This window comes from Ylistrum balloti, unplaced genomic scaffold (assembly GCF_031769215.1).
Source record: "Ylistrum balloti isolate Yb309-2 unplaced genomic scaffold, AGI_CSIRO_Ybal_v1 Utg370240, whole genome shotgun sequence".
Lineage (NCBI taxonomy): Eukaryota > Metazoa > Mollusca > Bivalvia > Pectinida > Pectinidae > Ylistrum > Ylistrum balloti.
In genome coordinates, this window is record NW_026782195.1 from 943,661 (window position 1) to 966,501 (window position 22,841).

Genomic DNA, 22,841 nt, shown 5'->3' on the forward strand with positions numbered 1-22,841 from the left:
TTCGAATAAAACCGATCTCCCTCTAATTCACCAATGCAGATTTTTTTTTACCGTATAAAGTCATGCTACTGACGAAATGAAGAAATTATTTGGAACAAAGTAAATACAGTATGTGGTTTTGGATGATTAATTTATCATAGTGCGTGTATCAGATAGTTGTTTTATATTGTCAACATCCTGAGACTTTGCGACACGTCATGGTGTCGAAGACTTCCGTTCATTTATTTTTTAAATGTTTGATTGCCTGTTGCAATTCAATGCGTATAAAAAACAAAACAATATATGTACAAAAAAAGACAATTTATTTTTTAATTAGATTAGTAATTACTATAGAACAATTAATCATAATTAAATTGACAATGATTCATGAACACATGAGAGCTGAACAAAATGCAATTGTTCAAACCTTTAATTGAAATTCACATTGAAAATCTATTGTAGAAAAGTGCTCAAAAAGGTTAAGTATCTAATTCATAAGAGGTACATTGCTACACAATATATCTATGCTTAGGATATGTGAGTTCTCTCATTGAATTATTTACTGGTTTAATTATTATTCATATTCAGTAGAAAAGAAAAGAATTCTAGGCTTCAATGGTTTACAAGTGTAACCCTGGACCTCTGCTTTAATAGTCTGACGCTTAACCGATCGAGCTAAATAGAAGTTCTCTCGTGTCGAGAGGTATATTGAGGTAAGTTTTTTTCACCAGGGTTACTAAAAAAATTAACACTTTCTATCGTACGGTAAGAATTTATTAAGCAGAAATGCATATAGTCTTATCTGTATCATTTATTGTACATAATTATATTTTGTATTCTTCTCTGAAAATAAATAGACTCTACGTAAACCAGAGCTTTATCCTGAAAAAGTAAATGTTAAATGTTCCGTATCACAACACACACAAAAAAGGAACACAGCCATAGAAATAGAAAGCGTCCCGCATTCTAAGTGGCCACAGGTTGATTAGAGAACCCTACGGGACAGTGGTCTTCAAAATGTTTATATTCGTCGTAGCCACTTATGACAACGGTTGCTGGGAATGATCTAGGTCTGTTAGGATCTTTGATTGGCTTGGCATCCGTGGAAACATATCTGATGACGTAACCACATCGCCTGCGATTGGATCTGTTTGGGTCACTTCCGTGTACAAGGAGGCCGGAATGAAGTGACATTTGTCCAGCTTTGACTGGACACGGCGTAGACTTCGTGACATCAAAAAGGTGCGTCGGTATGGACTGGTTGGATGTCAACATGTTGCCTTTCTCCTCGGCAACCTTGTGCTCAAGTATCCCCAAAGTGTGTGTACCTGACAGTTACAAAATAGGAAGTTAGGGCAAAGACGGCTAATAATTCTAAGTGATACTTAATAGTTTAAATGAACCAAATATTGAAAGGAATAAAATAACCTACCCGGTATGACGCACATGCATCCATTCTCCTGGTCAGCGTCATCCACCGCTAGCCATGCGGTTACAACTTCACCCTCCACGCCCCAGTACCTGAGAATACAAATGTCTTCATATTGGAAATTTTGGGCGTTGTCGGTGAAACATTTCTGAACGAGCCTAACAAAGCATGGGCTGTTTTCAAATGCTTTTGCCGTGAAAAATTATGTCATATATTTAGATTGATGAAGTATAGAGATTTAAGGGAAATGCATACCTGATGTCCTGATGCCACGCCACGTATGGCTTAGTCCCGTGGGGCTGGAGCACTTCTGATTCTGGATATTTACAGATGAATCGCGAGTCGAGAAGGATGATGTTGTGACCAAGGATCTGCCGGACTGAGTGCAGCAATTTAGGATGTGAGGCAATGTCCATTACCCAAGGGTGATTCAGATGGACATTATGGAGAGAGTACTGGGCATCATCTTTACCTGTAGAGTAAGAATACATGAGCCAGTCTGATCTCAGAGTTTCCAATCAGCGACAGAACGCGAAATAAGGTAAGTAGTTTCACCACTTAGTAAAAAACAAATAATGCTAATAGACCCGAATACTCAGTGTCGACAGGGTACTTAACAATGCAAATAACAAATAACAGTACACAATGATAATAACAATAATAGCGACAGGATACGAAACTACCCCAACAGGATCATCACTGATTATAAGACACAACGTCAATAGAATCACCACACAGTTAAAAAAAATACGAAACGACGTCAATAGAATTACCACTGATTAATAACATAATAAGACACAACGTCAATAGAATCACCACACAGTACAAAAAAATACGAAACGACGTCAATAGAATTACCACTGATTAATAACATATTAAGACACAACGTCGATAGAATCACCACACAGTTAAAAAAAATACGAAACGACGTCAATAGAATTACCACTGATTAATAACATATTAAGACACAACGTCGATAGAATCACCACACAGTTAAAAAAATACGAAACGACGTCAATAGAATTACCACTGATTAATAACATAACAAGACACAAGTACAAAAGAAAAAAAAATACGAAACGACGCCAATATAATCACCACCTAGCACCAGCAGAATACAAAACGACGTCACTAAGAGTAGTGACTAATAACTTGTTGGTAAATGATTATTATTTCCGGAGCTAATAAATTCGTATAATGAAAATCTAAACATCAACAATTTGCTTAAAAAGGTAGAAAGATTGATTGTGAAAGAGATGTTTTAAGTTATTAGAAACTATCCACCATTACCTGTGTTTTCTTCGAGTTGTCCAAAGTGTGTCTGTAAATTGGCGACTTCTTCCGCTGATAAAACTGCGATTCCAGAAAAGTAACCGTTTTTGTTATAAAAGTCAGCTACGTGCGCCATTCTGCTCGAAATCAGTACTATCTTAATTCAAGGCTATGAAGTCGATGTTTGATTAATTCAACTCTTCCAAATTTCTTCAGTATTTATAAAAAAGTAGAGTCACATGACTGTATGTAAATGAATGGTGGGCGGAGTTAGGACATAGAATTAGAATAGGGAAGATAGGAAAAGGAAAACCGACAAGGAAGTCGGTATTGCTGTATACATGCACTCTGAATATTTATCTACGCATTATAATACATGTGATATCTATCCGTTGATAAAAATCCGCTTCTCTAGTGTCAAACATAGGAGTGGTTAAAGAAAGGGGAATGGAGTCGGAAGCAGGTAGTTGGGGAGGGGGTTAGTGTAATGAAAAAGTGTGGTGGATGTAGGAATTTGGGGAGGTAGTATCAAACACAGGCGTGGTTGGGGGAGGGGGAGGAGTTGCAGGGAGTTGAGGGGAGTAGGGGAGGGGTTGAGGGTTAGTGCCATGAACAGGTGTGGTGGGGTTTGGCAGGGTTAGGAGGGATTGTATCAGACAGAATCGTGGTGTGGTAGGGAAGGGTTAAAAGGATAGTATTAGACACAGGCAAGGTTGGTGGAGGGTAGGGTTGGGAAGATATTTACAGACACAGGCGCAGGGTTGGGGCGGGGGTAGAGGAGGATGTATTAGACACACATATGGCGGGAGATGAGGAAGGGGACAGGAGAGATAGAATCGAACACAACGTGATGTTTAGATCAAATATTCACCGTTATTCAACATTTTATTCTCTGTAAACTAATTTTGTGAAATATTGTAAGTTGAAGATGTATACACGTTATATGTCACGTTTTCAAATATAGATAGATAATATGAGAAGTACTTTCGCGTCAATTATAACGAATGTTTTTTCTATTTGATCAAGAAAATGACTGCTTTCTAGTATCAATATCTCTAGAAAGCCTGGTATATTTCTCCTTCCACGCTGCATCTTATTTACATAAGCATGCATTTTAAAGGGCTGTCAAATTCGCGTGTGGCGATCAAACCGACTCTTATCTCTGAAAATGTGCATAGGAAAGGTTTAACTCTCAAAGTCAATACACAGATCAAATACCGTATCTCGGGTGACATCGAAACCATGTGCCCTTCCACACGAAATCAAAAGATCAGGTGATATGTTTGTCAAAATGTTTTACATACCTATGGTGTTTTAGGCTAAACGTAGTCAGTACGCATAGCCTATTGCGACGGCCTTTCAGACAAAATTTACCGATCCTGGCCTTCTCATTGGCTGAAATATCGAAAAGAGTTAGAGCCCACTAGCGGCAATTTTTTGCGTTAATAATGCCGCGATCTTTCAAATCGCTATTTTAAAAGCATCCAAAATTAGTTTATTTTTTAAATAACAATACGATTACTATATATTTCAAAAAATAACCACAGTCTGGTTGAACTATTGATGATTTTTTAACAATATATTTTACGGAATTCTCGACATGACGTAAGTGTACAGAACACTGTACGTGCGAGTTGATAAGAAGCTAGTCTGGGGGCTTAGTTTGAATTATCAACCAACAACACTTATAAACAAACAAAACTTACAAACAGAACATCAATTTTGTTTTAATCCTTGTCGTTGTGGCAAGATCGTCTTAATATACAACATCACTTTACCTCATTAGACGTCATTACCTCATTGGACTGACCGTCCCACGCGCACACCCGCCGATATGACACTTTTTCAGGTTATTCACATCCACCGCCATGACACTTTTTCATGTTTTTGAAGATAAAAAGTTTGCGCTTCGTAGGCAAGGTACATTTGGTGCTCATGATTTATGAATGATATATTTTTGATACAGTGCTGATCATGATGTTGACTTTGTTATAACTTATATTTTTTGTATTTTAGTTTTATTTGATGAAGGTTGTTTGTGCTGATTTCTCAAGGTTTGTTAATGTGTATCAAAGTTCCTTGAAATGAAAATATTCCTTCAAACAAAGCACGTATCAAAAAACCCCCAAAATATTCATGTTTATAATTATCAATTAACTAAAACGAAATATATCCTTAACATATTTATTCATTTAGCGTGTCATGGTGACATTATCTAATGCATTGGAGATCAGAAATAGTAGTAACTATAGTGAAAATATTGTAAATTTTGTATATATATGGAAGTCTGGTTTAATCTCAAAGAACTATGTCTTTATAGACATAATTACTGGAAGAAAGGTCTAACCATGATACTTCAAGGAAGATAGGCATGTAAATACATTTAATGTAATTACTTACACTTTTATCTATCTGAAATGCTGTGTACACCTTATTTACTTTCCTCAACTACAAATATAATTATAATAAGTAAGGACTATTACTTTGCAATACATTCAAAATAAAGAAGTAGGTATAAAGTGCTTCCGATTTGTCTAAATCCTCATATTGATAGGATAGTAATTGCAACATCTTGGGTATTTCAAAGGTTCTATTTAGTCAACTTCATCATAGAGCTATTTATCATTTGGCTTGTTGGCGATAAATATATGGTTGTGTGTATTTTGTTATTTTTTTTACCTATTTTGATTTGTTCACATTATTGTCGTAAAGTTTGAAATAAGAATTAAAGAAGATATAAAATCGCTTAAAATTAAGAAAAATAGCCTCTGGTTCTCTTATTTTAGTAATTGTTGCATTCCAAAGTGTAGGAGTATTGGGAAAGTAATATAGCTTAGCGGTTATTTGTGAACATTTTTCAGAACGTTTAGCCTCTCATTACTTTCAGTACTTTGATTTATAGTAAGGTTCATCAAGCTTCAACACAATTATACTTTATACAGGAACCACCCTGTCTTCCTCACTTCAGTATCACAATAGGTATAAATTTGTAAGCTAAATTCTAAAATCTGTCATGAATATAGAACGTTCGGAGCACTGGATATGAATTTGAGATTGGGGATGGTATTCTAAGGAGCAGATGGGGGTGGGGGGTGGGGGGTGGGGGTAAAACCCTGGCTTGGATATGGTCAGTGGAAGAAAAAAAGGATTGGGAGTTAAGAGTTTCGTGTAGTCTTAAATATTTTGCATTTAACGCAATAATAAAATACTTATAATCAAATAATTTTTTAGAATAGTTCCGAGCTCGTGTCTGACTAGCTCAGATCTTGTACAGTTTTAAGTTCGTCATTCCGTCAGATAAACTTCCCTTGATTTGATCAAATATTCTTCTTTTCTTGGAGTGTGAACAGATATTTCCAACATATGGATCTTGATATTTAACTAACCTGATTTCAATATATTTCGAGTTCGGTACTTAACAATATGTACATCATATTATATCTATGTTGATATCGAGGCGTGTGTTTGTAAAGGTCGTTTTTGGTTGGTTGTGGTTGGTTGGTTGGTTGGTTGGTGACAGGTTTTTAATCTTCGCGACTCCTCCCATGACGTCACGTCATATGTTGACGTCGATGTTCACAAAATGTACAAATGGGAATATTCAGTAGTCTTTTTTTTTGGAATCCTACTATATTTGGAATCTATTTAACTTTAACATATGTGTTGTTAATATTTTTGACGTTTTTGATACATATGTTACCAGTGTAGGCATTTTAGATACAGGTCGTTCTGCAAAATAGGAATACATAGATAAGTGACTCTTTTCACGTAGTATGAATTAATAGTAGCTTTTTGTGGGACGAGCTTCATAAAATCGGATAAATGAAAACAAAGTTACTGTTTATCACATGACTCAGAAATTTAACATTTTGACATTTTTTAAATTACAAATATGACGACAAAAATCTCTATCCAGATTTTCCGTTCTTTTCACTTTTGTTGGCTAGGTCCATGGGTAGCTCTAGCAATCAAAAAAGAATTAAAACATATGAACAAATGAAAATTGACATTATTTTCTAGAAGATAAGTAAACCTGTTTCAATGTATGCGGTTATCTGCGGTGAAGGCTGTTAATTTTCTCAGTTTTTGTGCATGTTTTATTCTGAATAAATGTTGATTTTTTTATTGCTATAGATTCGTCCCAGCTTTATCAGGTGTTCTTCATTCAGTTGTAATTTAAATATTACAAGGACATGACCGAATGGTCAGTGGAACCATTTAAGAAATGTAATGTCTCACCATCATTACTAAGTCAGTTGTATATTTTTTTCTTTTAAGAAGTGGAATTCCTTATTCAAGATGTTTTTTGGGCGAGAACACTAAAATAGAGAAGTATATAAAATGAAAGTTAATGAAGAAATGGGGAAACGACATCTAGGGCACGCAACATAGTGATTTCGAAAAAAAAAATGTCACTACTTTGTCAGAAGACTGACCACATCTCTCAAAGCCCCAATTTCAATTCCGTTTTCAAAATGTCATCCAAGCAGCATGAACAACCCTGACAATAGTTCAGAAAGGGATGAGATTGTAAATATATAGTTTGTAAAGGACGTGATTATTTTTTAATGTATAAACTTAATCTTAACTAGTGAAATACCTGAATTAGTGTATTGATATGTGAAACAGATTACCTCCCTTGACACACAGTAAACGTAAAAGCGACAGCAGTAGTGTCATAAGTGTTATTGGTTTTTCCACACGTATATACACACAGCAATTCCCAGTCAATTCGGATTCTCGGAACAGACTCACGTTTCGTATAATCAGCATCTGATTAATTTTAAGGGATGGTTAGATAAATATAGTATCAGTAGTAGTTCTCGATTCATACAATAAAGTCTGTTAAAGTGAAAGTAAGAGAAATCTTAATGATAATTAACACAACAAAGCCTAATAAAGTGAATGTAAAAGAAATTTTAGTGATAACACAATTAAGTCTGATGAAGTGAAAGTAAGAGAAATTTTCGTGATGATTAACACAATGAAGTCTGTTAAAGTGAAAGTAAGATAACACAACACAGTTTGATGAAGGTAAAGTAAATTACTGGTAAGAACTTCTTTTTTTTTTTTAATAAACACAATAAATTCAATCATTATCACATTTTAACATAAGCAATAGATAAATTAAGTTTGATAACCAATAGAATAAGTAAAGTAAGTATAACATTAATTATGATTAATACAACACTATTGATTAAGAGCAAGTAGGCTATGTTAGACGAGATTAACAAGTCTGAACAAGAGGTTAATGGTGTCTTAGGCCTGTAGATCTCTAGAAACTTGTCTACTTCTCGATCAGTAATCACAATAAAAGAATTAAGCTTTATTTTGAAGAAATTAACGGTTATACAAAAGACACACAAGTGAATAGCACCTTATCATAATTTGTAAACAGTCACTACAGTTTTTATACAGAACATTGTGTTTACTTCCAAAACTTCCTGTTTGTCAAGTCACTGAGAAAAAAACAACAGCTAAAACAGGAAACTTTGAAGTAAGCACAATTTCAGTTTATGTAATGCAATAAAAAAAAAGAAAATAAAAAGATACATGTACATATCAAAGGGACATTTCACAGACATCTGCCCTTTAACAATTCTCGTTACAAATAGCTGTGGTGACCGTGAGAAAACTACAATCACGATGTGTCTAGATTATTATCGGTTGACTTGTTGATATGCTAGAGGAGCGAAAATTTTAACACTTTGTTTTGTCAGGATTTGACATAAACAATTAAGAGTTAACTTTAAATGCCGACAATGAGATTAAAATCAAATAGTCCAAGTAGATATGTACCAATGTTGACCTACTTACCACAGACAAGTTTTTATCGATATTTTAATTTTCAATGTGACCAAACCCATCTCTAGAGGCCGCACTGATAGGTACAAATACATGGTTTATAGTAAAAGTAAACATCAATGCACAAAACCAAATAGCTGTAGAGGTTGTAAGTGACCCAGTATAACACATATTACAGATTTCAAGCCTCAATTACAATAATCATAATCTGTTGTAGTCTCACATTTAAAATACTGCCAAAAGAAGACTCAAAATGGCGCTTGAATCATTCGAGCGTTTGAAGGTTGCATTTTCAAATTTGCAAAACAGCTTCCAGTTAGAAATATCCGGACCAGCAGATATCTTTATATTTCAAATGATTTTTTTATGTAGTCGGCTCGATTTTTCGCGTTACGCCAAATTAGCTATATATCTATTTTGGCCTGACACCAGTTGACGTGTTGATAAGCTATGTGCAGGCTCTATTGTAAGCGAATAATTAAAAGCTCTTTAATGTTATCTTGTTTTGTCGTGAAAATACATGAATCTATCTAAAGCTACCACTGCGCAGTTTGCAGAAAGGATGACTCACCTCTCAGCAAAATATGTATGTTACATAGTGACAGTGAATTCATTTGTAATCACCGAATCTTATCAGTGTCCGATTCATCGTAGTGTGTGTTGTGCTCACAACTTTACCTGTAGTTTAAGGACTCTGAAATGACAGAGATTTCAACATCTCAAGTAGAATAACGCAGAATGGTCGAGCGAAGATAGGCTAGGTTTAACGATCGGATTAATATGGCATTATAACATTTGTATGGTAAAGCGAAAGTAGGCTCCTTTTCATAATACGATTCATTAAACAATATGAGAAAGTGAACAGATCCGTTTTTGATAATAACATCAAAACAATATGACAAAGTACAGTAAGCTGTGTTTCTTGATAACATATTAATAAACAGTATGTTAATGTGAGATGGATTGTGTTTCATTTCATTTCAGAATATTTTATTGTCCAAAGTTCTAGATAGACAAGTGGAATTAGGCAACAGGTGAAACCTATAAAAGCCCTCTCTATAAAGATAAAAACAAATATACTGACTCATGTTTAAGGAAAGGTATGGAAATTACATGAATCAAATAACACATGATAGACGTTTTCAAAACCATGCAAAAAGGGAAAGGAAGCACTGCCATCAGTTATTATATTACGTCTTTGAAAGATGATAATACCATTAATGCAGCTGTCCCGAGGTTAGGTCCAGCTCAGTTGAAGGATGAAGACGGACACAGACGCTAACTGTCCATATATACACAATTCTGTGTCTGATAAACAGGGATGGAGAGTGGATCCAAACCCGGGACAAGGTTTATAGTAAGATGAAATAAGACAAGGAGACCGGTATCAGTGATGAATCTCTGAATCAGACTGAAGGTAGATTTGTTGGTATTGACATCACGTGTATGTGAACCATTAAGAAATATTTGGGTATTATGTGGTATAAACCGCTTAGTTTAGAAAGGATGTTAAGGAGGAGTTGTCTTTGATTGGTGTAGAGAGAACAGTGGAGGAAATGGTGTGTATAATCCTCAATAGAATGACCACAGCTACAAGCAGGGCTATCAATCTGGTCACAATTATATAAATATGAATTCAAATTACTAGAAAATTTCTAAGTTGACTTATATTAACTGTTTTTGTTTCCATTATATTTCAAAATGTCAGTACATTGATTCCCAGTATCAGTCACTGGAGGTAAAAATGATTTCTTTATAGCACATTTTGATGCCAAAGAATCAAACAGACAAGATGGGCTTTTCAATTCAGACATAGTATTTGGAAAGAAACTTGAACAACATTGCTGGGTCCAAGCTCGAGGGACATCAAAAAGTCTATTATATCAAAGTGGACAATGGTCAGTGTTGTTATAAGTAAAGGGATATATTGAGTCAAATACATGGGGAAGGCATCTATTGTTAAAATGATTAAAGAAATGAATATTTTAATGTGTATGTTTTCGTTTTACTGGTAGAATAAGGCCAGATTCATTATATAACCAGCCTGAATAGTGCTCGGCCTTAAGCCAGTAATTATATGTATCGTCTCTATTTAGATTGACTCTAACATGCTGCATTCTCTCTCTCTTCAATTTACCCATATTATGTCAGCATGTTCTTAAATAGGACGAACAAATGTACTGTGAATGAACACAGGAGTCTTTCTATCAGTTTTTTTGTTTTAACATTCAAAGAACTTTAAACGCTTTCTCATAGATATAGTTTATATAGTTAGACCAATAAGCATGCCTGTTAAAAATAAACCAACGTGCTTACATTTTTAATTAAATTGTGAAAGTACAGGTCAGGATGCAGCACCTAAGAGTCAATCCGTCTATAAAAAAAGTAGTGATTAAGTTTTTTTTCTGGATTGAAAATGATTCCCACCTTTCAGTCTAAACAGAGTTTTTCTAGGGTCATCTTTAAGTAGGTCAGCCGTATCCTTTCTGTTTTCCTCAATTAGAACTTGTCATGATGTGTCATCAGTATATAACTTAACGATTGTAATTCTTGACCAATATCATTTATGTAAAATGAAAATAAAAATTGTCTCACAATCACATAAAACAGTATGATAAAGCGATGTAGACTGTGTTTCATGATAACATAAAACAGTATGATCAAGTGAAGTAGACTGTGTTTAATGATAACATAAAACAGTATGATCAAGTGAAGTAGACTGTGTTTAATGATAACATAAAACAATATGATCAAGTGAAGTAGACTGTGTTTAATGATAACATAAAACAGTATGATCAAGTGAAGTAGACTGTGTTTAATGATAACATAAAACAGTATGATCAAGTGAAGTAGACTGTGTTTAATGATAACATAAAACAGTATGATAAAGTGATATAGACTGTGTTTCATGATAACATAAAACAGCATGATCAAGTGAAGTAGACTGTGTTTCATGATAACATAAAACAGTATGATCAAGTGAAGTAGACTGTGTTTAATGATAACATAAAACAGTATGATAAAGTGATGTAGACTGTGTTTAATGATAACATAAAACAGTATGATAAAGTGATGTAGACTGTGTTTAATGATAACATAAAACAGTATGATCAAGTGAAGTAGACTGTGTTTAATGATAACATAAAACAGTATGATCAAGTGAAGTAGACTGTGTTTAATGATAACATAAAACAGTATGATAAAGTGATGTAGACTGTGTTTAATGATAACATAAAACAGTATGATAAAGTGATGTAGACTGTGTTTAATGATAACATAAAACAGTATGATCAAGTGAAGTAGACTGTGTTTCATGATAACATAAAACAGTATGATCAAGTGAAGTAGACTGTGTTTAATGATAACATAAAACAGTATGATCAAGTGATATAGACTGAGTTTCATGATAACATAAAACAGTATGATCAAGTGAAGTAGACTGTGTTTCATGATAACATAAAACAGTATGATCAAGTGAAGTAGACTGTGTTTAATGATAACATAAAACAGTATGATCAAGTGAAGTAGACTGTGTTTCATGATAACATAAAACAGTATGATCAAGTGAAGTAGACTGTGTTTAATGATAACATAAAACAGTATGATCAAGTGAAGTAGACTGTGTTTAATGATAACATAAAACAGTATGATAAAGTGATATAGACTGTGTTTCATGATAACATAAAACAGTATGATCAAGTGAAGTAGACTGTGTTTAATGATAACATAAAACAGTATGATCAAGTGAAGTAGACTGTGTTTAATGATAACATAAAACAGTATGATAAAGTGATGTAGACTGTGTTTAATGATAACATAAAACAGTATGATAAAGTGATGTAGACTGTGTTTAATGATAACATAAAACAGTATGATAAAGTGAAATAGGATGTGTTTCATTGTTTCTAAAATTATCACAAACTAAAATGATTATGAAATTAAAGTCACGAGTCCTAGAAGAACGAAACAGCCGTATGATCTACTTTTAATTCGTATCAACTTGTTTCAATTTTTAAATGTAACTGAGATGTACATAGCAGGGTGACGAGTGTCATTAATCACCTTTCAAAAAGAAACGAGTTCAAGATCCTTTTTATCACATGATCAATAATTTATGCAAAATAAGGTAGAAAACGGACATTGCCACCTCAAACTTGTCAGTTCGGCTGTATATCAATGGTCTTCAATCACAACGCAGTTGGTGAGTCTGTGACATTTCGTTATCTAAACCTGACACAGAAGAAGGATACATTGCACATGTGTAACTATAAAAATATATCTCATGGCCATATTAATTAAATAACAGCGCATTATTGTGATGAATATATTTAATAGAGTCAAGTCCCATAATACGTGAAATAATTTTAATCAGATATGCATTTCTTGGTAAAATACAATAAAAATAAATAAATAAATAAATAAACAAGTGTGGTAAAACGAAAGTAAGGTTGGTTTAGTCATAATAACGGATTAAAGTATCATCATCTGTCAAAGCGAAAGTAAGAATACGACATCGGATGATGGAGTGAAAGGAACTACAAGGCTAGCTGAGATAGGGTAAGAAACAGTAAGTAAGATATACAGTCGTCTAATAATATTTATAGATTTCGAATGGAGGTAATCTAACGCACGTACATTTCACATCGTTTTATCGCGAGACAAAATTTTCAATAGATTTTGAACGAAATCGAGTAAAGGTGCACTAGACACTGAAAACCCTAATTTTTCGGCATAATGTAATTGCCGATATAGTTTAATTATTTCAAATAACCTGAAGTAATACTCATGTCGTATAAACTTGCTCGCTATCAAAAGAAGTTTACGTCTGAAGGTCGCTTGGAGGTTGCTCCCCTTCTTACTTAAGCAGACTGTTATTCTGAGAGAGTTAACGTTTTAGATTTAAACTCGTCTTTCCCTTTAATAAAATATTCATCGTGTAATCAGAACCAGATTGTCTTTGGCTGACGTGTGCTTTTTTATAATTCTGATATACTGATAAGTTTACCATGCCGTTACAGAAAACAAAAGGCTGATTGGTGGTGACTAATAACAGGTTGATACGCACCACATCTTCCGGGTTTTCCAGTCAATCAAACTAGAAGTTTAACAACCATGCTCCGCCTAATTCTGAGAAACCGGAATTTACCACTTTCATCACTTTTGTTTATATACGTATTGGTTTATTTTTCAAATAAAGAATGAGCTAATATTATTTATAGTGATCGGAGAAATACAAGATTAGCTCATACATATAATTATGATTTAGAGACACTATAAATAAAAGTTACCTTTTGATTTGTTCAAGTTTCTAAGGATATCGCTCCAGACACACTTGCTGGGAGGAATGTGTAGAAAGGACTAAACGATTGGAATTTCCATCTGATCACGTGACTGTCTGACACTGAATACCTAAGTACGCGAGTGTTCTATAAAAGGAAGAGAAACAACAATTTTCACGTGTGTTTATATCGGTCTACACGTGAAAGGATGATGGGTGCACGTACTACAGTTTTACAGGTCTGTGTGATATTTTATAATGCAATGATTTTTCTTGTGATGTGGGTGAAGAATATGGTGTATTTTGATCTGGTATAATAACTTCCAAGTATGTTTCGTAATGACGAAGTTTTCGATTTTGTTCTTGATCGTGGTTATTGCGCTGCATAAAAAATCAATCAACATATGTCACTGTAAATTTGTGGTGAAGGAGCTGACTTCATAAACATAAATAATAGAAAAGTATTTTATTTTTGCAATAAAACAGTTTTGCACATGCTGTTGTTAAAACGACCCATTTCAACATCTAATGTAATATTTTAACTTTGACATTCCTAACGTAGATAAAACAGTTAGTATATATATTTTTTAATCTTTGAACCCTCAGGGAAAAACAGTCCAACTCCTCAGCCGGTCGTATAAAGAAACAAAACACGTGCATGATCGTCAGTATTCGACAGTAATCGTTCCGGCAACTGATGAAGTTAAGCGGCAATACTCCTTTCAGGTTGTCCCTGCCAAAGGTACGTACACAATAATTATTTCTTATTTCATCATCTCAATATCTTCATTGTCTATAACTTTTAGTACTGTCTAGTTTGTGTAGTCCCTAACCAGTGATAGTTTGTCTAGTTTGTGTTGTCTCTAACCAGTGACGGTTTGAATGTCTAGTTTGTGTTGTCTCTAGCCAGTGACGGTTTGTCTAGTTTGTGTTGTCCCAACCAGTGATAGTTTGTCTATTTTTTTGTCCCTAACCAGTGATGGTTTGTATGTCTAGTTTTTTTTGTCCCTAACCAGTGATGGTTTGAATGTCTAGTTTGTGTAGTCTCTAACCAGTGATGGTTTGAATGTCTTGTTTGTGTTGTCCCAACCAGTGATGGTTTGTCTTGTTTTTTCCTAACCAGTGATGGTTTGAATGTCTAGTTTGTGTTGTCTCTAACCAGTGACGGTTTGTATGTCTAGTTTGTGTTGATCCTAATCTGTGACGGTTTGTATGTCTAGTTTGTGTTGTTCCTAACTAGTAATGGTTTGTTAGTCTATTTTCAGCTGTTCCAACAAGTAAATATTTCTGTTTTTATTCTGTGGTGTCTTTGATTTAGAAGTCTTACAATTCTGTCCTTAACCAGTCATCGTTTTCATTGTCCAGAAGTGAACCTCCCTGCTGCAAACCTTACAACATGGATGTCAGAGCACATCTCCAACTTAAGCATAGCAGATATTTCACCTGTGGCATTAAAGAGGAGTAAACGTATGATATTGGATATCATCGGCGTTGGAATGATTGGCTCGAAAACAGAAATTGCCAACAGTTACCGCGATTTTGCGGCATATACGGAAGGCTTCAATTCCAATCACAGAGCCTCTGTTTGGGGAACTGGTGGCTTGAAAGCATCTACGGCAATGGCTGCCTATCTTAATGGTGCCAGTTGTCACGCCATGGATTTTGACGATACGTGGCACCCTGCCACACATCCCAGTAGCCCGGTGCTCCCCGCTCTGCTGGCTCTGTCGGACACACTACCATATTCTCAGAAGCCTTCGCTGGAGGACATCTTAGTGGCATTTAACGTTGGGATTCAGGTCCAGGGGGCCCTGCTAAATTGTTCAACTCAGGCTAGGAATATCCCACACCGGTGAGAACACATTACTTCTCTGTCATCAGTATAATGTAACGTATAATAACGAAATTGATACAGCAGGAAGCAGCCACTTTACTGCTCCAGGATATAATGATTCATGTAGTGAAACAAAACTTACTGAATGAAACTTAAATTCGTTGTAGTATATATTATATTGACCTAGTTCTTAAAGCCTTCGAAAACAAATTAAATTTATGAATCAAACTAATTTCTTTGTAGGGTATTTTAGAGCGGTAAAGCGATACAACACAAGTATCATGTGTTTTAAACCTTGTGTTCCTTTGTGTTACAGTCTCCATCCACCAGCGATAGTGGGAGTTATGGGAAGCGCTGCCGCCTGCTCCAGATTGTTGGGTCATGGTCCTCAGAAATGTCGTCATGCGTTAGCTATTGCCTCTTCATTCGCTGGAGCTCCTATGGCGAATGCCGGTACCACAACAAAACCATTGCATTCTGGGAAGTCAGCTCGCTTTGGACTTGAGGCAGCTATATTAGCTGAGAATGGTATCGAGGGAAACGAAAATATTTTAGATATGGATTCTGGCTTTGGGGCATTCTACGAGGACTACAACCCTGAGAAACTTCTAGACATGCTCACAGAAACAAATGACGTCATTCTGCATCATCAGGATATTGCACTTAAGCGATACCCGTGCCATCTGGGGATGCACTGGGCTATTGATGCGGCAATGGACGTGAGAGCTCAGCTTGTATGCCATTTGGGTGGTTTACACGTCGATTTTATCAGAAACGTACACATTATCGTTCCTGGTTCCAAGTACATCAACCGACCAATACCCACAACCGAACACGAGGCTCGGCATTCTTTCCAGTTTACTACATGCTCTGCTTTGTTGGATGGCGAAGTTGCACCAGAAACGTTCCACTTCAACAACATAAGGCGGCAACAGCTACACAGTCTTCTCAGAAAAGTTAGTGTCATTACGCCTGATGACAACACACCATCGTTTGACAACATGTACGTAACTGTTCGTGTCGTGACGAAGGACAACGTGACATTTGAAAGCACGTGTACCGAACCGTATGGACATTGGAGAAAACCGTTATCAGATGCCGACGTCGTTAAGAAATTCCGAAAAAATACGGATTTTCTTAACAAAGAATCTCAAGACAGACTTGTGAATCTGGTATTGAGGATGGAAAAGACGCAAACCGTCACAGAAATCTCACAACTGTTGCTCTAAGCTATAAATATAAGTAGGCTCTGAAAAGTGCTTTTGTAAACACACAAAACGTGCTAGTATACCGAACTTGAGATATTTGTCTATATTTAAAGTGGATTCAACCCGAAGAGCACGATATGAAAGTTTACAGAGGCGGTCAAAATCTAAGTTGTCTTTTATTTGTCTTCAACCATGAAAACTAAAGTGTCTGTTTTAGAAAGTCGCTGATTCCTTTTAAGGAAATGAGGACAAGAGAGCTGAGGCCGTGAGAGAGTTTGATATGTGAAGACATATATAAATATGTATAAATACGTGTGTTTTAGTCTAGTCATTAGAAATTGTATATAGTGTCTTTACTTTGTTTGTCGTTATTGTTTTCTACATGCATCACAGCATATTATGTATCACGGCAACATCATGTAAACACATCACCTTCCATTAATGTCAAAATATAGGTAACTATTGTAGTATGTATGATGTGTAGAGTATTGTTATTCTTATGTAAATATCGCACCTTGAGGTAGTGGGATGACTTCTATTGTAATTATCTGTGATGAATATTGAGCAAAATAATGTTTTATCTGTATAACTTAATTTTATGTGTCTGTCGCTAATATATATATATACATCACTGGAAGGTCTGTATGACTTTTGTGGAAATAAAACAAAATATCTCATTCAATATTCCTCCAAAAGATGAAGAGTTACAAATAAATGAAAAAGATATTAACATATTTTAAGATACATGTACACAAGATTATTTCCAGAAAGAGAAAGTGAGCAATTAAATTACTAAAGCATTCCAATGTCGATGATAGCAACCTTTTATCAAAAGAAGTTACTGAAATGTAAGGCGAGACACCTCGGAGAACACACAACAATCACGTAAAAAGTGCAATGACATGTCTTGAATATTTTTCTCTAAAACTGGAGTTATATCATGCAATTTTGGTAAATATATAATGACAAAATATAATTTCCCAAACGTGCTGCACTTTGCACACAAGCCATCCGCACCTAGATTTCTGTTCAAGTTTATATGTTTGTAGTACTGAATGGCATTATAAAATATACATTGAAATTTTCGTCTTTCATATTAATAAGTGCCAAAGGGCCAGTGCATTCAGCGAACTGATCATACGTCAAAACATGCATCAATGACATGTTTTTGTACTGCCCTTTTCATAAATTCTTATTTTACTATCTTCCTGAAACATTAGTAATTTTTTTCATTAACTTTTGTTTGATATATTGGTATACAGATAGTTTAAGGGGAAAATAGTATAGATATTAAAATTTCTAAAACCAGATCTTTTCAACAATATTTATCAACTTAAAATTAGTTTCAATATGTGCTCTGTCACAAGGTACCTCAAAAATTTAAGATTTATAATTTAAGTGAATATGACTTTAAAGTTAAGAATAAACGAGCGAAATCATGAGAACGGTTTGGAGAATAGGGGCAGACGTGTTCCGGATTTGATTTTTCATTTTTAATAACATGCTTAGTCTAGATAATAATAAAAAAATCATTTATGACATCATTTATGTAAATGATGATGAAAACAATGCAAAAACAGATAAACCTACCTTGATGTACATACGACATACTAGTTTGAATGGAAGTTGGAAAACTATGCCTGTGTCAAGTCAATCAGTTTTTAATATCAACATCAGTTCTAAGGAATAAAATTACAAAATACTTTAACAGAACAAAACCTGGTCTTATTCCCCTTGTACTTTGATGATATGTCGGTATTTTGTTCGTTACTTTTATACATTAAAGTGTTTGTATAGAGTCACTTTGATATCAACGAAGTATATCACACAAACGCGTAAAAACAATCACATCCCAAAATAAATTTATATGTCTTTTTCTGGATGATGTCCAAGATTAGTACTACTTCCTTTTACACTGTTGCCAAAACATTAATACAGAACTGGGTTTACAAAGGATTGTACAAAAGAAATACACTCCCGTTATAACACGAATTTACAATTTATAAACAGTCAGGCAAAATAATGAAAATAACTGTTCCTTACCGCTGATTCGTCGACCTGGGACTTGTCGATGACACCAAGTCCACCTGCACAGTCCAATTACTGCTATTTCAAAGGATTGTGCAAAATAAACCCCCTTCAATAGAAATATCGAATAAGGTACAGTAGAACCAAATGATTTATTGCAACTGAATACAGATGGTTTGTCCTTCTAGGACCTGTCAATATGTGCACTTAGGGCCTAATTATCAATATCTAATCTAATATTTCAAAGAAAATTTTTGACCACAAAGAAAATGTCTCTTCCTGTTGAAGATAAGACATTTTTGAAGCATTCAATTTTAATACCTTTAAAGATAAAAAAAATGATATTTTTATTCTTACCAGGAGGAGACACTTCCTTAGTGGTTCAAAATTTCATCTTCTTCCGTGGTTATAGAACAGACATGGGAACTGAATACAGATGGTTTGTCCTTCTTGGACCTGTCAATATGTGCACTTAGGGCCTAAATATCAATATCTAATCTAATATTTCAAAGAAAATTTTTGACCACAAAGAAAATGTCTCTTCCTGTTGAAGATAAGACATTTTTGAAGTATTCAATTTTAATACCTTTAAAGATAAAAAAAATGATATTTTTATTCTTACCAGGAGGAGACACTTCCTTAGTGGTTCAAAATTTCATCTTCTTCCGTGGTCATAGAACAGACATGGGAACTGAATACAGATGGTTTGTCCTTCTTGGACCTGTCAATATGTGCACTTAGGGCCTATATATCAATATCTAATCTAATATTTCAAAGAAAATTTTTGACCACAAAGAAAATGTCTCTTCCTGTTGAAGATAAGACATTTTTGATATATATATATATATATATATATAGAGAGAGAGAGAGAGAGAGAGAGAGAGAGAGAGAGAGTTCTACAGTCTCTAGATGAAATTCGCCTGCACCATTGTTTGTTTTGATCGATACTTTAGCATAGATATTGGACTTGCATAAGAAAGAGTATATTGTCTTGTCATTACTTATACAGGTTATAACGATATGTGATAAGGTAACTTGTTTTAAAATAGTTGATAAAAATGTAAGTATAAAAGTTGTTATTTATTTTCTGTACTGCATCGAAATATACTAATATTTGAGCAGGGACGTATTGAACTTATGCGCTTTATGTACTAATCCTAATGTAAATGAACAGCAATGTACGCAAAAGAACATTTTAAAGAAAATAACAAAAGCTATATTTACACTAATGGCATATGAAAAGATTCTAAATAGGCGAATTCACAAGATAACAGGCTGATTATGTGATGAAAAGTGTCAAGTTCGCTTATATATTGTATGCAGTGCTTATTTGTATTTTGTATGTTTGATAAGCATTAGATATTGCTTAGTGTTTTGCAGAAGCATAAGACGAATACTCTTCCGATACACCTGGTCTTATTCTCCTTTTGCTCATATTCTGCCCTTGTTGTTGTTTTTTTAATTTGAGGTTGGATTGTGATTATGTTGACATGTTTCTTGTTAGTTTTGACGGGTAAGTCGGCCTATGCACCTCTTCATCTAGATTTTTTTTACTTCTTTTTAACATCTTGGCTTCAATAATTAGGCTCCTAGCGTCACTCACGAGACCCAAGAAGGAGAGAAAACAGATGTATGATGGAGTTTACTGATTTGTTTTTCTCTATTGGACACAACTTTTATTTTGCCAATCGTATAAACCCACCGCAACTGGAAATTAAGGACACAACGGACTCTTCTACATCAGTCGCTTATCTCTATCTTTATCTACAACAAAACCAACACGGACAGCTTCCCATTAAACTGTATGATAAGCTTGATGTTTTAAATTTTCCTATTGTGAATTTTACATTTATGGATAACAACCCCCTTGCATTCCCAACCCACGTTACTTACAGGTCATATTTTGCCTTTTTTAAAAATTTTAGTTATAAGTATCATATAATTTCTAGTGGCTAGTCTAATTCTTATTTATATATCATAACCTATAACTGTCAATGTTATGAAATGTCTACCCCAGATGAGTTGTTTTTGAGACGAATTTGACGGAACTTTCATATATTATGTATTAGTGTTTTGTGAGGAAATTAGTGGACATGTTTTATGTAAGCTGTGAAGTATATGTCATAAATGATATGTAGTGTAAAATATTGTAAATTTGTACTATTGTGTTGTCAATGCCGGGTATTTTTTCAAACTTTTGTAAATTATGAACAAATATTGTTTCTATTACTCTCAAATAGGTTTTACAATACTATCACAGTGTTGTCACAAAAACATAAATTCTAAATTAGGGATATCTTACACAGACATGGTAACTGATACGAACTTTAAACTTCACATTGTTTTTGTATATCCATAACATTTTATCAAGTCCACCAATAATAGATTTGTTGGCTCATGTCTGAAAATAATTTTAAAAATGACAAGCTGGAAGTTACCCGGTGGAAAATATAATTATTGATCCTGTATATTACGGTGTCTGGGTAAGTGCAGGAAAACGATTTACGATCAATAAAACAACCCCATGCGAACAATTTTTTTCTTTTCTGTTGATAATAACTCCTTCAAAATTTCAATGAAGATTAGATATTTGTTAAACGTTGGGCAGTAAAGGGAAATTCCCATTTTTACCAACAAAAAAAATATGGCGTCATATTTAAATTGCTATCAAGATAGGTGTTTATCTGACCTTCAATCATTGAGAAAGTGATTTGCACAGTACACAGACAAATTCAAATAAATACCAAAGTAATTCTGAGAAAGTGATAATATTAAAACACATTGTCACGGACATGTGTAAGCTATTTGAACTACTTTGTAGACATAGTGTTTAAAATCTTGTTTAGATTAAGATTAACAATTAAAAATGAAATAATGACGAATGTGTAAGCATGTGTTCCGGGGTCTTATCTCAATGAATCATATCTGTATAACAATCCAGTAAGACTATGTAAAAAATTTATACAATTAATTGATTTGGTCAGTAGTAACATGCGATTCCAAATTATGCTGCTAACGAAAAAATTCCAAACGACAAGGGGAAAATTTAAACCAAACAAATTTCAATTTATTCAAAATTAAAAATAAAGAGTGTTGCTTCTGAATTTGGTCCTTTTATTCTAGGTATACAACATCAACAAAATTGGATCTTTTCATTTAAAAAATACCAAGACATGACTGTTGAAATATTTACATTTTTCAATGGAAACGGTTAGATATATAAGTAATCATGATGTTGGCTTCAATATCAGTAATCATGATGTCGAGTTCAATATCAGTGATCATGATGTCTGCTTCAATATAAGTAATCATGACGTTGGCTTTAATGCAAGTAATCATGATGTCGTATTCAATATAAGTTGTCATGATGTCGTATTCAATATCAGTGATCATGATGTCGTATTCAATATAAGTAATCATGATGTCGTATTCAATATAAGTAATAATGATGTCGTATTCAATATAAGTTGTCATGATGTCGTATTCAATATAAGTAATAATGATGTCGTATTCAATATAAGTTGTCATGATGTCGTATTCAATATAAGTTACCATGATGTCGGTTTCCATGTAAGTAATGACGCAGCGTTCAATATAAGTAATCAACATGTCGGTAGTGGTAGATAAGATTTTTTTTCTGAAACAGCCAAGAAAATAACTATGTCTAATCTTCCTGATTCCTCGGTAGTGTGTTGTAGATCTGCCATTGGACCATCTAAAGCCTAAAGTAAGTAAGGGGAAAAGGGGGTGGGGGGGTGGGGGGGTGGGGGGTGGGGGGGCGTATAGAGAGGAGCATTCATAGACATAAACAGGTAGACTGAAACAAGACAGAATCACACCTTCCATGTATTTTACATGTTGATTTGAAGAACATAAATATTGCATCATGTTTTGAAACAGCTGGATGTATCAAATAGTTTACATGAAATAAACATTAAACGTAGGGCTGTGAAGAATCAACATAACAAATTGGTTTAAGAAATTCCAGAAGTTTAGTTTAAGCGGTGA

General features: G+C 34.3%; 2 protein-coding genes across 2 annotated transcripts; one reads left to right on the forward strand and one right to left on the reverse strand.

The window, feature by feature from the left end:
- Positions 1 to 945: 945 nt before the first annotated feature.
- On the reverse strand, positions 946 to 2,816 carry LOC132552142 (probable alpha-ketoglutarate-dependent hypophosphite dioxygenase). Its single transcript, XM_060216282.1, has 4 exons — positions 2,699 to 2,816; positions 1,664 to 1,880; positions 1,412 to 1,500; positions 946 to 1,307 (listed from the first exon to the last, which is right to left on the reverse strand). The coding sequence occupies exons 1-4, from the start codon at positions 2,814 to 2,816 to the stop codon at positions 946 to 948; spliced, it is 786 nt and encodes a 261-aa protein (XP_060072265.1).
- An 11,107-nt stretch (positions 2,817 to 13,923) lies between these two features.
- Positions 13,924 to 17,066, forward strand: LOC132552208 (cis-aconitate decarboxylase-like). The gene is made up of 4 exons (XM_060216357.1): positions 13,924 to 14,002; positions 14,370 to 14,505; positions 15,129 to 15,615; positions 15,914 to 17,066. Exons 1-4 carry the CDS (start codon positions 13,973 to 13,975, stop codon positions 16,824 to 16,826), a joined length of 1,566 nt encoding a protein of 521 aa, XP_060072340.1. The 5' UTR covers positions 13,924 to 13,972; the 3' UTR covers positions 16,827 to 17,066.
- The last annotated feature ends 5,775 nt before the right edge of the window (positions 17,067 to 22,841 follow it).

Coding starts and splice junctions, on each gene's coding strand:
- LOC132552208 (XM_060216357.1), top strand. CDS start 13,973: ATGATGGGTGCACGTACTACAGTTTTACAG. Junction 14,003..14,369: donor CACGTACTACAGTTTTACAG/GTCTGTGTGATA, acceptor TTGAACCCTCAG/GGAAAAACAGTCCAACTCCT. Junction 14,506..15,128: donor TCAGGTTGTCCCTGCCAAAG/GTACGTACACAA, acceptor TTCATTGTCCAG/AAGTGAACCTCCCTGCTGCA.
- LOC132552142 (XM_060216282.1), bottom strand. CDS start 2,816: ATGGCGCACGTAGCTGACTTTTATAACAAAAACGGTTACTTTTCTGGA. Junction 1,501..1,663: donor GCGTGGCATCAGGACATCAG/GTATGCATTTCC, acceptor TTGTATTCTCAG/GTACTGGGGCGTGGAGGGTG. Junction 1,308..1,411: donor ATGCATGTGCGTCATACCGG/GTAGGTTATTTT, acceptor TGTAACTGTCAG/GTACACACACTTTGGGGATA.